General features: G+C 44.1%; 1 protein-coding gene across 4 annotated transcripts in view; it reads left to right on the forward strand.

The window, feature by feature from the left end:
• Positions 1-16,148, forward strand: part of LOC135902934 (protein lin-9 homolog) — a 76,206-nt gene extending 60,058 nt beyond the window's left edge. For all 4 annotated transcript variants that reach the window (XM_065433257.2, XM_065433259.2, XM_065433261.2 and 1 more), the window contains 3 exons: positions 3,069-3,308; positions 7,169-7,263; positions 9,530-16,148. In XM_065433257.2, the coding sequence (XP_065289329.1) occupies positions 3,069-3,308; positions 7,169-7,263; positions 9,530-9,638 (444 nt within the window). In that variant the 3' untranslated portion in view covers positions 9,639-16,148. The remainder of the gene's footprint in view (positions 1-3,068; positions 3,309-7,168; positions 7,264-9,529) is intronic.
• The last annotated feature ends 270 nt before the right edge of the window (positions 16,149-16,418 follow it).

The following is a 16,418-nucleotide window of genomic DNA, read 5'->3' on the forward strand; positions in this document are numbered from 1 at the left end:
CCTGTTTCCTAGAGTCACCTTCACCACATGGTGTTTTTTTTTTAACGTTAGTTTTGCCGCACTGCATCCGTGTTAAGCAGTAAAAGATACGAGCGTCACGAAGGCAGCTTGGGCTTTTATCCGATCGCACTACACAGGCTATCCTCAGCCCAATCTTCTTTAAAAAAAATGGTGCACAATGGAATCAGGTAAATACTACCGTAGTCGGGCATTCTAAGCTATGGTTATTACTTGACAATCTTCCTTGGGGGTCAGGCCAAAAATAAAAATGGGAGATAATGTGTACTTAATGTAATCACTGCCCCCTAAGCTCCATCGAGACAGACGCTTCCATTAAAGGGGTTTCTATTAGGGTCACCGTAGGGGTCAGGCACATGTGTGTGACTGGTCAAGTTCGAATTACCCAGCAGAGGCCAATTTTAGGATTGAAGTATCGAAAGTTTCTTCTCATAGAAATGCATGGGCGCCAGCCGGTACTTTAGGTCGTAATTGAATTAACTGCAAAATGCCCTTGCTCCACAAAACACTATATTCATCATCATAAAAGACTACCCTTCTTTTTTAATTGAGTTATTTATGCTATTTACACACATAACAGTTTTTCTTACCCTAAGAGTTTTGCAAAGATGTGTGGGTTGCAAGAAGGAGTGACTTATGTCATGCAAATATGGTATGAAAAATGCATGCAAGGATATGCAATGGAAAGAAGGCTGTTAATGTACGAGAGGTGGTTGTCTTAGTATATACAGCCAGTAATGTCTCATCTCTGGATATTTTTGAAAATAGTGCCCGAGGCAGTCATTAGCATAAAGGATAAATGTTTATGGATGAACCTTTATGAAAAGATCGCTTACCCACCAAATTCTAATAAATGAATGTTCTGACTGAAAGAAGAAAGGCTGTGGTCATCTGATAGCACCTAGTGCCGTACAATGTTCTGAAAGATATTATTCATAAGGTACGGCATGTGCGGAGATTGACCAGGACAATGGAACGGTAACTGCAGACACTGTTGGTTGAATGAGCCAATTTGCCATGGCATTGGTAGAAAACAAAGTGGCAGCGTTGCCATGGTTGCTCAAGTTAGTTGTCCGGCCTAGGTCTAAGGCCATCATGTTCTGCATTGTTTTCGCTGTGAAGGCTTCCGCTATCGGCAGTTAAGCAACCAATAGTAGCAATAAATGATCGTCGTTTATTCTGGCTCCCTGAGCAACGTAGCATGTGCCACTGTGTAACTTGTGTTCTATGTGTGCTTTTGCCACAATAGGACATGCCATGAAAACCTGCATACAGTTGACGACCGATAATTCGGACTCCATGGTGATTGTAAATAAGTCTGAACTATCGAATGTCAGAAAAATAATGTATCCAAAAGATGTCACTTTACGTTTTAAGGCCCCTGTGCACGGAACAAGCGGTCGATGCGTTGCTGCATGCACTTCCACGTATGTGCAACCCAGTCTGCCTGTATTTCTGCCAGTTTTGAGTTCTGCTGTACGCCGATGCTAGGACTGCGAAGGCATGAGTCAGATCCGCATGTGGAAAGCTCCGGAGCACATGGCACATCATCATCTGAGTCAGAGTAGCTGTTTGACGGTGGGAGAACTTGCTCAATCATTTCGTCATCATTCAATTCGGCACATGACGAAAACATGCTGTCGACTTCTGCAGTGTTCAAATCTAATGGCGGCAGGAGTCAGCACACTGCAGCCAAGCAGGTCACCATTGACGTACACATTTGAGTTTGTTATGGTAGGTGGCAGTTCAGCCTTCTTCAGTTGTGGAGTCGGGCTCATTCAGATTGGGACTCTAGATTCATTGGAGTCGGACTGTGAGGGCACCATTGGTGCCATTTGACGTGGCCTATCTAGAACTTCACGAGAAAGACTTGCTGGAGCCAGCAGAGCGCTGTCTGGTGTGCAAGGTAAACTCGACAAACAAGATGGCAATAGCGAGTCATGCGCGGCGGTGCTGGAAAAGGATGCGATGATCGCGATGTTGATGCAACCTCACAATTCAGGCAATGCCTCCAAGATGGGCAGTTGCAGTTAAAGGTCGAGAGGCGTAGAGCGGTGATCAAGGCAAGGTCTCAGAGATCAACGTAGCTTTCTACGTAAATGTCTAGCTGGTAATCTTTGAGGCTATACTTGATGTCTCATCGAGGTTGCCAGCGGAAGTAATGGCAGCAGCATTAGCGTATGCAACACCCCCTGATGGAGTCCGTATAATCTAATGTAGAGCTGGCGGCTATCCGAAATGTTGATCGTCTTTACTCATTAAGTCTATAGGGCCATTAGTGGTGCTGCGAAGCTGTCCGAATTACTAAGCATGTCCGGATTATCGGTGTCCGAGTTGTTGGTCGGCGATTGTATTATACAGACCTGCATATACATAACACGAAGCAAGATTTGTAGATGGCGAAAAGGGCGAAAAAGTAAGCTTCATCCACCTAAACAGTAAAACCTTGTTAATTCATAAAATAAAATAATTTGGACTTCTCCTCTGGCATTCCAGCAGGTGTATACATTACTTAATGTTATCAAACGCTCAATAATTCAAATGTATTCGACTGCACGTTTTGTTGCTTCAATAAATTTAGCTTTGCTGCAATACAGCCATGTTATGCGGTGAAGCATTTTAAAGGAGGAGAGGGACCACTATTGTGAAATGTAGTATTTGTCCCTTAATTATACGCACGTGCATGCGCCATCTCTGGTCACAGTTCGAGCACTGAGATGTGTAATAAGTTCACTGGCAGGAATTCGAAGCTGTTTATGATGTTGCTGTGGGGATTTCTGGTCTTCCTTACTGCTATGCTTTGCCGGCCGTTTTATTCTTTTTTTTTTTTTCAGTCTCTTGAGAAACGTATCAGCTGTCTTCTGCTGGATTGTGAACAGATTTATGTATAATAATAAGCTTGATTGATGGGTGAATACTCCAAGAAGGCAGCGGTCTTGTTTAGGCGACTAGAAGCTCCCTTAATTGAGTGAATTTCTCATTACGTTAACAACACGGCACCGACCTTCCACCACATTGTGTCTCCTGACGCCTCTCCCTCTCTCTTCCAGCTGGCCCCCGAGCAGGGCCTGCAGTTCGACATGCAGCCGCAGGCGATCCGCAGCAAGTGCCTTAATGAGGCCCGTGAACTGATGCAGCAATGTGCTGCCCCAGGAGGCAGCATGGCGGCCACCCTGTCTGCCTCCTCCTCCTCCTCTAACGCTTCCCCTTCATCACAATCAGAGGGGAGCGTGGCACAGCAAGCACTAGACCTGGTAGCCAAGCTCACCTCCCTCATGCTGCAGGTCAAGGTATGTTGCTGCAGTCTCCTGCGAAGCTGTGTGGACAAGCTTCCAATTTCTTCCAATAGGCATCAATATCTCGAATGTAATACATATCATGATGGATTAAAACGTGAACTGCAAAATTACTCCAACATGTTATTTTGTTTTAGGGTCACCTGCATTTGTGACAGTGGCTTAATTCAGGTGCCAAAACACGTTCGGGACTACTGCATGCTTAAAAACTGGCTACAAAGTAATTACACGTTATACTTCCATGTAATTAAGCATAATAGGCGTCTGTTCATGCTGGCATTTTAATTTATGCTGATGGTACTGTCCAACCTCATTAAGTTGCCGACTGATAATTCAGACTCAACGGGGACTGCCTAAAAGTCTAATTGGGAGTCTGGAATATGTGATTTGCCAAAAAACAAGTGACTCTATTCCACAAGTGGCGCCTTTCCACAATAGGGCGGAAAGAAAAAGAATGCATAATCCTTAAAAAATGCTAACCACTTGTGCTGCACACATGGCATGCCTTTGTCGCATTGCTTCGAAAAAAAAAAAAAGAAGCACTGGCTGCTTCATCACTCTCTCGTTTGGGCCGTGCACCCTGCATAGCACGCATTTACCGAATTTCTTCCCTGGCCTCGCGCACCCCTTCTCTCTCCAGTCTCCCTTTCCATCTCCCTTCCACCCTCTCGCTGACTTTTGAGGGGTGGAAGGTAGACCAGACAGCAGCAAAAAGGTGGGAGTGCACGGCACAAAGGTGTCTGTGGCGAAGCAGCTCATGCTTTACAAAGGGATTGCGTTAAGGGCGCCGTGTCACAGAAAATCCAGCGTTGTCCCCTCGCATCCAGCATTGACCGTCGTTTCGGGAATAATCATTCCAAGCGACGAATACCCAACTATGCAGGCCCTACGGGTAGCGCAAAGAAGTTACTGAAATAATTGAATTTCTCAAAGTAAAGTGCTTCAGAAAAATTTTGAAGTACGACTTACACACAACCTATGGACATGATAGCGTCAGATTGTAATCTTAATATATGAGAAAACATAATTCTGTTGTGCAGAAACTCAAGCACAGACCCCTTTTAACGTGATAGTGTTTTCCAGCTGCCGTTTGAGGTATGTCTTAGTAGGAGCGCTGCAGCCCCCTCGTTTCCTTGCACACCATCAAAAGATGAACCATAAACGTCGCCTTCATGCATAGCGTTCGCCACCAGCATTTCCCGTTAGTTAAAGCTGCAGTTGCCAGGAAATATGAAGAGTACTCGGGGATCTTTGAATCCTGTCCTGTTCCACTCTTAAAGGCAAAGTTTAAGTGTCATCCAAATTTTTTTTTTTCCTGGATTTCGTGTTTCTTCTTTTTCTTGGCACGACACCCAGTAGCCAGATTTAATTGCTATAACCAATAATAATTCACCGTGGGAACATTGCAGTAAGTCATTTGTCTTACCATAGAACACACGCAGGAGTTAAGGGCAGGGCAGCTGCTCATGTTGCATCCAACTACAGTCGCCGACCGATTTTCCGGACTCCGAAAATTCGGACATGCCCGATTATTCGGTCAGCCTCGCGGCACCGCCGTTCTCCCCATAGACCATAATGTATAACAACTGCCGAAAGTTCGGACACCTTGCAACCTCTCGTCTGATTTTTCGGACACTCCTTGAGCCAACTCGGTCGAGAGCACCATGCACAGACTCTGACCGGTGCATGGTTCGACTTGCTGAACGCCATTTTTGTTTAGAACGGAACTTCCTTGCTGCCCCACGAAGTGGCGCTACTGGAAATCCCCGCTCATCATCATCGTTTCTGCCTGGTTACATAGAGTGGCTCTGCAGCAGTTCCGGTTTCAGCTTAGTAAGCCACGTCAAGACAATCCAGCAGCTGATTTGTTCGCGCACGACGCTGCGAGCAGGCCGCGTTTTTCGTTTGTGCGACTGGTGTCGGCACGGTGGTGTTTGCTTTGTGTGCTGTGTCGAGGTTTCGGTGAGCCAACGCGGCATACGTAAACATCGCGTCAAAGGTCTAATGGCGCCGACAGTGCCCGCGCAGACTGCGCTGGGGAATGCCGGCAAGCGGGTGCCGGGAGGCCTACTTGTCGCCTTCCGATGTGCTCCCTATTGACGCGGAAAATGTTCTGCCGAGACCTGCGCAATGGTTGCATTGCGATTCCGGACACCGTCTCATTTGACAGTTTCATAGGTGCTGACACTGCTGTATTGACATACGCAGAACTCGATGACGGCAAGACCATTCGTCAGGTTTCTGCTGCACCGCCGGAGATGACGCACCATGTGCTACGCTGCCGTCGCATGCGGAGCGTGTACAAGCAGTGACTGTGCTTTCAGCCGCTAATAGTGACCGTACGACCCTCTCCGAGATTCAGGCTTATCTGATTGCGCGTAAACGGAACAGCGTGCAACGGCGCATTCACGATTTCTTCCAAGCCAACTGCCGAGCTCGAATAAGTGCGTGGAAATAAAGGATTTCTTTTTTTTTTGTCTTAATCTGCTTTTTCGGACACCTGTTTATTCGGACATTTTCGCAGTCCCCGTGAGGTCCGAATAAACGGTCGGCGACTGTAAAACCGGTAATGCTATAAGTGGGTTCAACTGTGCTTCTTTCTAAGTAAAATGTTTTAATGTTTGTCTCGTCTTCTTGCTTTATGCAACCCAGTTATAAAAATTATCGGTTATAATAATGGAATTTTCTTGGCAGTTGGATATTTGTATAAGTGGGTTATTCTGTAGTGTATATTTTAGGCAACATTTACAGTGGCACTGGGTTTATTTCTTTGGGAGTAGTGGCGGCACATGTCAAGAGGTGCACTTAGAGTCTTGGGAAATAGGCCCTCTAGGGATGCTTTTCCGCCATATTGTCCATATTTGGGTGACGGTTTGGGCTAGTTGGTTTTCCATTTTAGGTTGTGTGGTACACCGTGAGGCAGGGACAAGGGACGCAAGAAAAACGAGGACAAGTAAGTTTAAAGCACTTGTCGTTTTTCTTGCGTCCCTTGTCCCTGCCTCATGCTGTACCACACAACCTAAAATGGAAAACCAACTAGCCCAAACCATCACTCTTCTAAGGAGAAAGAGGCTCTGAACTTCGCACTCATATAAACCCTTTAAAACATTGGCTGACACTTTCAGGGCTATCATTTACACATACATGAACACCCAGCGAAGTGGACTTGTCAGCTCTGGTTGGCCCAGAGGGCTGCTGCGGCCTCTCTGATTGGCTCAAAATACCACCATTACAGAATTTGACAATGTGGCAGAATCTGACAGTGTCCTGGACAGCACACTAGGTTGCCAGACATTACAAGGAATTGTTTGGTTCATGGCACCTTTTCGTTACACGTGCGTCATGATTGATGGTGCTGCCCACTCTCTGCTTATACCTTCCACACCCTCGGCTAAAAGTTACCACTTGCTTATCATATGGCGAGGGCCTACTTTTCATGAGCCGTTCCTTTACATGTTTTATGATGGGATTCATAATTGTTACATGATACCCCCTCCTAGTCCTTTTCCTTCCTTCATGTGCAGAGTGATGCCATGCAGCTATGCCAATGTAGATGAACCATGCTGACAAAAAAAAGGCTTTCGAATGCATTCTCAGGTGTTTGATATGCGTTGAAATTTCAAAAAAAAATACTGAATGCAAGTTTGCTAATTGAATACCTACTGGTAATAGAAGTGTGCTTCTTAAATCTCATCTGAAATTTTAAACACAACCACATTCCTAAGGTTTGGTGTCCATGCTGTGCATGGAGAAAATATATAATGGAATGTGGAACATTTTTTATGTATTATGCACAGGAGACAGTTGTGTGACCCTTGCAAACTTGAAGGCAGTTCTGGCTCTTCTGCTTGCAGAACCTTTCCCAAGGGGACCTGAACTCGTTTGAGTTGAAGTCACTCAGTGAAGCCATGGTGGACGTTCAGAACAGCGTGAGCCAAAGTAACGTCGGGTGAGTTTTGATAAATCTCTTTTTCATCTACCGTATTTACTCGAATTCAGGCCAGCCCCAATTCTAAGCCTACCCCAATATGTCCACAGCCAGAAAAAAAAGGGGGGGGGGGTAGGCAACAGTACAAGCTGGATGAAGTGGTTGGTGTGGTTAGAGCAGTGGAAGGCTGGTATTATAATGTAAGGAGTCCGCAAAGACATGGGAAATATTTCTGCTATATGGAAAGACGGGCTGCTTTACGGCAAAGAGCAAGGCTAGGAAGGTTAGCTGATGACTTAAATGCTGTTTTAAAGGAGCTAAGCAAATAGTTGGAGAAGATAAATCGTGCAGTATGGTTTTGGACAAATTCTAGCATATTGATGCATGTGAACATGCTCTCTATATCACGCAAACATGAGACACTCTGCACGGCTCAGCCTCTAAAAGATTTACAGTCGCTGACGGTTAATAAGGACTTGGCAGGGCCGTCTAGAAGTTGAAATAATTGAGAGCCCCAACTATCAGATTCTGCAGACAATGTGTAACTTATTCCACAAGTAGCCTAAAATGTGACATATTTTCAGATCGCCTTTGGGGGTACTTTCACTGTCATAAAATTTTTTGTGACTAGCACCAGACACGTCAGTGTCTACGAGTGACGGCATTCTGGACACTGACAGCATCGCTTTCACCCATTTATGCGCCCAGTGGTACGAAACTGAAAGTAGTATCTTCAAAACTGATTGTCCAAAAATATGGCCCAAGTCTGTCATCGCATTGCTGCTTGCACATATGATCATTGATCATGTTATCGTTGTCGTGCTGTTGCTACAGATAGACAGGAGTATAGTCAGTCAAAGAAGTCAGTTGAGCTGCGATAGCCGAATGCTCACGAATTTTTTTGCAACCATCATTGTCTGGTGCCTCCCCCACTTAATCATCATCCTCATCAGTGCAGTGCATACATCATGGGCGGATTTGGTGCCACTTAGAACTTCTTGAAAAGCTTGTCGCTATTGAACACATCAGTGAAAAAAGGCTGGATGCATAGAACTCGCATGACAAATAGTAAATGCAGCCGATGCAACCTTTCAAAACAAAAAGGCTTGACTTGGCTTGCCCTGAGATTTTGACGCAATCTGCAACTACTAGATCGACAGTTGGTGCCATGCTAGGATGCACTGGCGACATATTAAAGACAGAATATTGCCTTTTTTACTCGATTCTCTGACCTGATTGGCATACCGTCGTGCAGGGGGATTCTGATTATCGAACTGTGTACTGTAAGGTGTCTGTAATTTCTGCCATGACCACACCGCCAACGCTGTGGAGCGTGAAAAGTGCAAGTTGGTGGTGGTCGGAAGTGCACAGCCAGGGTGCCTAGTGTGATAGATGTTTTTCTTTTATAGTTTTTAAGTTGTAGACAGTAAACCTTATATTTTCTTGTAATTCATTGCCAAAGTTGAAACTTATCTTGTGGGAACATTGTGAGAACAACAATGTATGAAAGGGGATTCTAGTACATCACTGTCTATGAGCCCTTTGCTGAGACTTTAGTGAAATTATACCTTGGAAAACGTATACATGAGGAATGTATCAGCAGGGTTCTACTGTATAGCAAAACATTTGGCTAGTTGGCGTTAGTTCATCTTGTAATGCACTGAGTGCAACTAACAACTGCAAAAGGACATGCGAGACAAGGACAGTGGAGCACTCTATTGGTGTGTCGGGTGTGTCCTTTGTAGGTGTTAGTTTTACTCAGCACCTCACAATAACAACAATTGTGAGTACTAACAACTGCAGTGAGCAAGTGGTGAACTTTGCTAGTGACTCAGCTACTTAACACACGTGAGCTTTTAGCACCATCACTCCAGCAGTGACGGCAATGATGAAGTATGCCTTGCATGTGGGGAAGAGAACATGCATGGCACCCACGTAGATGATCGCCATCTTAAGCCGACTCTCCAGCTGTTGACCATTAAGCCCATGTTCGTAGACGGCACTTGCAATAAATGTGGCAGCTCATCGCCACGCGGCTGTCAGAAGTAATACTGGTCATTGTGGCATGGGGTGATGGCGTGCTGGAGTTGAAGGCACTGGGTTTGATGCTATAGGATGCGAGCACGAAACGTGGCTGTATCCCTCCAAATGCCTGCTTGTTCTGAAAAAAATGTTGTCACTTCAGGATGGCCCTTTCATGTCGATGCACTGACCTGCTTCATAAGCGTCTTTAATATTTTATTTGGATCGACATGTCCTTACGTTCTTTCTCCCCACCTCCTTGCAGACTTTTTCAGAACAAAGTTCAAATACACATCAACCACATCCAGAACGGTCTGAGCCAGCTGGGAAACCTGCACGCGTTTACATCATCATCCCACAACATCTCCGTCTAATCCCATCCTCCATCCCAGCTGTACTTTTTGCCTAACCAGCTTCTGCTTCAACGGTTGCACTCAGTATGGATTCGTCACCTTTACGTGCTCACAGCCATTAGGTTTTGTTTTTATTGTTTGACTTCTGGCGAAAGCCCTCTTCGGGTTGCTGACGCTTTGAGAATTGTGTGTTACAAGGAAACCCTGAAGACGCTGCATGGTCCACAACGTTGTCACCAGCGCTGGATCACTTGTAATTGAGGGGTTTATTGAATGCGTGTTCGTTGTAATTAGATGGCAATGTTATTTGATGTGTGTCTCTTTCAGCCCCAGTGCATTGATTTTGTTTATCACTTTAATGCAGATGTACTTTTGAAGCCTTGTAGTTATCGTGGTGCTGTTCACAAACGGCATATAGAACGACACGAGATTTGACAAGTGATGGCACGGACATATGAATCGTTCTTGTGGTTTGTGCTGCCTTATTTTTTTTCCTCTTTCTTTCTTAGGTTGTACAGGCATCAGCTCAGTGGTCACAACTGCTGTGCTCGCACTTTTTGTGGAAATAAAATGCCCTAAGTTAACTTGTGATTATGCTGTAACATAATTCATGCCAAGTTGGTGCTTCCTTTCAACTGGCTTCACCGTGTATATATATTATATACTATACAGAGAGCCTTGCCTAACAGCACTCCTAGGGCAACTACAAAGTCATTGTCAATAACCTGCGTGCAAGCTTTTGTCATCTCAGTACGGCCGCAGCCGCTATCGGCTGCAGCACACTTGTTGCAACTTCAGTGCATGCGATTTTGCTGTTCGTTATAGAGCCATGGAAAGCGGTGTGCTGTGCATGTCAGATGGTGAAGATTGTAAAATCCATGCTCAGGGCTGCCAAGGAGTTTGCATTACACTTTGGTCTGCCTGTCACTTCGCTGGGGAGGTAGCGACGGCTTTTTGGCGTCCATGCATATATGCTTCCTAGGGTTTTGGCTAGGGGGGCGGCGGGGGGGAGGCATGTAAATAATGCAGATTTGTTTGGGCATGCCATGTCCCCTCGAAGCCCCAGTATGGGGAGACTCCACAAGCTGTGTATGAGGGTTTTTGTTGTGAAAGCATAAAAAAAATTGGGAAATGATTCATCTTAAGGCTGGTGCGGAGGCAGGCGAGTTCTTGAAATTTGTTTCTCTCCTTTTTATGTAGAAAAAAATTCTGCTTACTACAGTTTATCTAAATCATGTCATGATGACCCACTATTTCACCTGCAAAGCAGCGTACATTTTATAAGCATTAATCATGAAAGAGCAGCTAGTAGAAATGTAAGTTAGCATGTAGCCACCACTTGGTACTACGTGGTTAGGATGTGGATGTTGCGCTTGTGTCGGCAAGCATGTGATTGGGAACATCATCAGGTCTGTGTTGCTTTTTGGGAACTGAGAAGTCGTTCAGAGTTCCACTTAGATTGTTTGAGGCCACTGCAACATAGGTTGCCAAAATTTACTCTTGTTTAGTACACAGAAAGGCTTGTTTTATTAAACGGTGCCCTTCAAAATAAAACCATCAAGCTAAAAAAAAATTTTTTCCTATCGTGTCCTTTCATTTGTGTGTAATTGTGCACTTTGCGGGCTTGGGCCTCTGCAGACTGAATTTCTCGATCTCATAAACCTGCTGCAGCACTATTGTCTTCATTTGGCGATAAGGATGTATTGAAAAAAATGAACTTTCCATTTTTGTTTCAAAACTGTCCTAATCATTCTGAAGAGAAAAGGTAGACAATTTCAAACATTGTGCGAACAGGCCTTGGTTTTTAGAAAGGGATAGAAAAAAGTGCAGCAGATCCAACGAGTTGGAATCTATATGCAGAGAAGCTTTGTGCAGGTGTATAGAGTCGAAATGCAAGTTTGTGTGTATTGAATGTCCGCACAAAGTGTCACGGAAGGCTTTATTCACTCGGGCATTGTGGAGGGCTAATGCTGCTGCAGAAGCGTAAAGGTGAGCGCCTTGTGGTGGTGATGCAATGGTTGACGATAAAGATCACGAGGCGTCCTGGGCGTTTTTCTTTTTTTTTCTCCCCCCCTCCCCCCCCCCCTGCACGACTGCTGCTGCGGAGGTGAGTGCCACTTGGTTGTGGCGTAAGGAACTCGGCGGCCAGAGGCGGTGATGGCACGCGTACCCTTAGCTTTGATGGGTTGGTCCATTCGGTGACAGAGCAGCCACGCAGCGCCGACGGTCATGCGAACCCAGCGCAGTTCACAAAGAAAAGCTTCGCTTTTAAAGCAACACTAATTATTGTATGGTTTTTATTGTAATAGAGTCAGTTTTGACTGGGGCTCCCTAGCCTTGAAGAGAGAACGGATGCTGAAGGGAGCTTTTCAAAGAGCTTTTGACCAGTCCTCTCTGTAGGAGGCCTTTTGGAATTGCATGTTTTTATGTGCAAATTTATTGTTTGTTGCAATAAGTCTATTTATTTTGTGGAAAAGCCTTTAGTAAAACCAACTGCCGCAATCATGCGAGTCAGCAGTGAATGCTTCATCCTCCATTTTTTTAGTGTTTGTGTGTGTGTGTTTGGTTTGTCTTTTCTTGAGTTTGTAGATTTGGCGGCGTGGCTTGGTGTGGCATACTAATGGATGCTTGTAAGAGGGGACAAAGTGTGGTGGACATTTTTCTTGTCATTTCTTTTCCTCTCTCACATATTGCGGGTGAGAATTAAAAATAAAGCGATTGAGCACTCAACTATTACTGCTTTGATGGCAAATGGCATTACGGATGGTTACGTTGAAGTGCTTAATACTGAAAGCTTTGCTGCAGATACGGTGTGTTATCATTTGTGCTGATCAGATTTCAAAGAAATGCAATGCAACTATTGAAAATTTGGGCATCTGGTTCTTATGTAGGCCTAGCAGGTGGTGGAACTTCTTTTAGCCATTTAAGAAGTCTAATAATATTTGTAGGATAACATCGTTACTTTGGCACTGTGCATAATTTTAATGTCAACCTACATCTTGGGTGTCTGCGAGTGCGGCTGTTATTTGTGGGTTACTGATTGGCCCTACTTGTCACTTTATCACAGCATTGAACATCTCACTCTATGGAATCAGTTTGAACTGTGACCATTAAACTTCCAGAGCATAAACTAGCATTGAAATGATTCACTTTGCAAAATGTTCAGCTCTTGTTGAGGTATTGCAAAGTACTCCATGAGTTTTGTACGGTGTGAGTGGCAATAGTCATCAGTGCACTTAGCTGCAATAGCTTGTGAAGATTCATAACATTGATTGCAGTATGTGCTAATCGTAAACTGTGCAGTGAACTTGTCACCTGCTTGTCAAATACTGCTGAAAGTACAGTGTTGTGATAGTAAGAAACTGGGGAATGAAATCACTTTAACTGTAGTTGTATCACAGAACTGTACACTGCATGCGAATGCATACACACGAGCACACGATGTAGCACTCGAACCTTGTTGCTGCAACTGTATATCGTTATAAGTGGAATGCACTGTACGCGTAAGTACTGCTGCCTGAGGTTTTTTTTTTTTTTTTTTCAATTCAAGGAGAGGTGATAAACATTAGAGAATGTAGTGGGGGAACTTATGCCCCCGTTGGGCAGGCCAATACAGTGTCACAGCAAGACAGTGCCGTTCGTTAGAAGTTGGGTCATTTTCAAACGGCTAGGTGAACCCTTTTATAGAAATCGCTTCACACACTTTGCTCTAGGTAAGTGGTTGCCCTCTATCACAGCGCTTCAAGGTAAAATACATGTGTGGAGTAATATCGAGAGAGTATTTCCCTACTTTGCACAGGTCGCTGGCACCAAAAGAGAGCTGAGCAATACCTTGAACGTTTAAGCAGGAGTATGGAGCATAGTGTAAATAAAGAAGCCAGGTATAAAAAGATATTCTTGCTAAGTAGCTTGCCCATTCATGCGCAGATTTCTCACAGAAAAGAACATTTTGCAGTCCACTTTTATGTTTGAATGCAGTACTTGACTGCATCATCCAGAATAAATCTGTCATCTGCAAGGATGCCTAGCAGGAAGTGCAGGTTTTTCCAAGAGGAACTTTAGAGTCGTTCATATCATTACAGCAAAACATGGTATGCGCCATGTTTCACCACGGTAGTGACCGGTTGCGCCACTGTCTCTTTCACTGATTTCGCTTTGACAATAACTTTCTTCTTGTGGTACCATATCACTGCAAGTAGCACGCAGCTCATTTTTATACTGGATGAAATGGGGAAGTACTGCCTTTTGACGTAGTAATAATTGTAATGCATTTTGGATTGACAGCCGTGCAAAATTTGAACACAAATGAGCCTGTGGTTTGAACGTAGCCCTCTTGCTTTGTCATCAACACTTCAACTTGTCCACTTGTTCCGTGAGACTTGCGCATGAATTTTAACATCGGAGGAGACGAGAGTTTGACCTTGTTACCTTTTGCAAGTCCGAAAGTTGCTGCTTTATTTTCCTATGATCCTTTTGCCAAAATTTTAGCAGTGCAATTTTGCTTGCTGCAGCTTCACCGCATTGATTGTGAGCATACATTGAGAAAAATTGTGTTCTCGCAGACATGTCTTATTTGCCTAAGTTGCGAGTTATTTCTTCCATAGAGCAAAGTCATTGTTATTTGCTCGTGCTTCTTGTTTTGCAGTATTGAATGTAAGCTAGTAGATGCCGAGACAGCTTGATGCAGCACGTGTATTATAAAAAATTTCTCGAAGTGTTTTTTTTAGCACCATGAATCAGACAAGCTGTGCAATTTACAAAGTTCTAATAACCATCATTAGCTGTAAAACAAATAAGCAAGTGTGATTTTCTTTCTCAATTCGAGTACATAATTTACTTTATGTTTGTATTGGCTTGTTTTCTTTGCCACTGAGTCGTGGTGGTTCTTGTATGCTTAATTTGCATGGTGTTAGATGCCTATGGCAGGAGAAAGTAAGATTGAATGTCACTTGATTGCCTGTTATTGCACTGTGTCCTTCACACTTGCATTTGTCAAGATTTCAGTATTTTCTTTTATCGCTCTCAAAAGATTGAGCTGCATGTTCCGCAAGAAAAGCTGAAAATCCTTGACATTTGGTGGCTGCAGCTAGTGAAACAGTACAGAACTTTGTTGGCCACGTAAGCTCATGGTGGCCGCAAATCTGATTTCTAGGTCAAACATGCTGTCCATAGGGCCCGTGAACGAGCAAAGAGGCATGGCGCCTCTGTTCCGACATGGGACTAGCCAATGGCTGGGTAGGGACCTACTTAGCAGGTCCCCGCCTAGCTCCTCAGGACCCCAATAAAGTTGTGTACTACTACTACTACTAGGTCAACATGCCAAGATCGTAGGAATATTCTGACTTTTTGTCGATTTAGTGGGCTATAAATTTAATCTCGTAACACATTAATGATGGCAAGGAGCTCCCCCACTAACAAGCATCCTTTGGTATGGCATAACTGCTGTAACATACAGCCACCACGGTGAAGTCCTTTTCCGAGGCACACCGTTCAGTGTCTCTTCGAGTGTGTATTTTGTTCCTTGCATCCTGGTTGCTTTGTCCAGCTGCTTTGAGCCAGTTTCGCTGAAATATGTGAAGACACCAGTGTAATGTTATGTTCAGATTCAGAAAGGGCATGTTACTCGTGAAACCACAGCCGTTGAAAGCTGCTCTGGCTGGCTGATTTGTTGGAAGCGAAATGTGTGTGAGCGAAAAGTTAGTCCTGGTCAGGGGCATAAGAAACCTTTTTTTAAGGGGGGGTGGGGGGGGGAACGCTGGGCAGGGCCTGCATACCAACGCAGAAATTTCGGGGTGGGCATGTGCCTAGTTTCTCACCCGATGGCTACTGGTCCTTGCAGTACATCACTCTTTGGACGCTGCAGAGTATGTAATTAGTTCTTAGTGCAGCTTGAAAGCATAACACTGAACTTAAATATCAAGTGGTGTAAATTGTTTTTTCTTCTATGTTAAATGGCCGTTGCTTATTGAGTGCTATTTCTGTTGTTCAAAAAAAACCAGGTCTTGCTTTTTCTCACATAAGTTCACATTGTTTTACTGTTACAATTCTTGGCATCAAAGCCAGTGTCGATAAAAAAACTAACAATAATCATATGTCATCTGCGCTGACTAATTGCAAGCTGTAGTTGTGTACAAGAAGTTCAGTGAACATGGTGTATTCTTGCTTGTCTTCTACAGTTCTAGCTTTGAAATATCTGCATCCCTGTGATGCTCGTTGTCTAAATGTGTTATTGAAATGAAGCTAGTTCCTGCTTGGAGTTGGTGTGTCTTCAGATATTTCAGCAAGGCATTCACGGCTCAGAGAGGCTCAATGGATTTGTACATTTGCAGTGGGATAAGTAGATGTCTGCTGACCGAGTTATAAGCATATGAAGCCTTTATTGAGGAGCTATGTGCATATGTCGTAGTGTGACAAAGGGTTTTGAGGTATACTGCTTGTGTTGGCTTACCTTATGGATGTGAGGTCTGCACTGGAAAATTAAAAAAAAAGTACTAGAGGTATTTTGCGACAAATAAAGTTTATTTACATGTACTTTGTCACTAGTGTCTGTGTGAAAGCTGATTTGAGAACTTTTCATATGCTCTCGTTGCAAGTCTTCTCTTGCTTAATGTGGCAGTAATGTTGAATGGGACAGAGAAAACAGAAGAATGAGAGACAAGAAGCAGCACTGACTTGTTCTTTTTGTCTATCTGCACTGTTCTGTTCAGCACCCATACCAACACACCCATTCATATATTTAGTCCACGATATGTTGAATATATTTTTCCACTATTTTTTACTATTAGAATGTGCTAGTCTGTT

Source organism: Dermacentor albipictus, chromosome 3 (genome assembly GCF_038994185.2).
Source record: "Dermacentor albipictus isolate Rhodes 1998 colony chromosome 3, USDA_Dalb.pri_finalv2, whole genome shotgun sequence".
NCBI lineage: Eukaryota > Metazoa > Arthropoda > Arachnida > Ixodida > Ixodidae > Dermacentor > Dermacentor albipictus.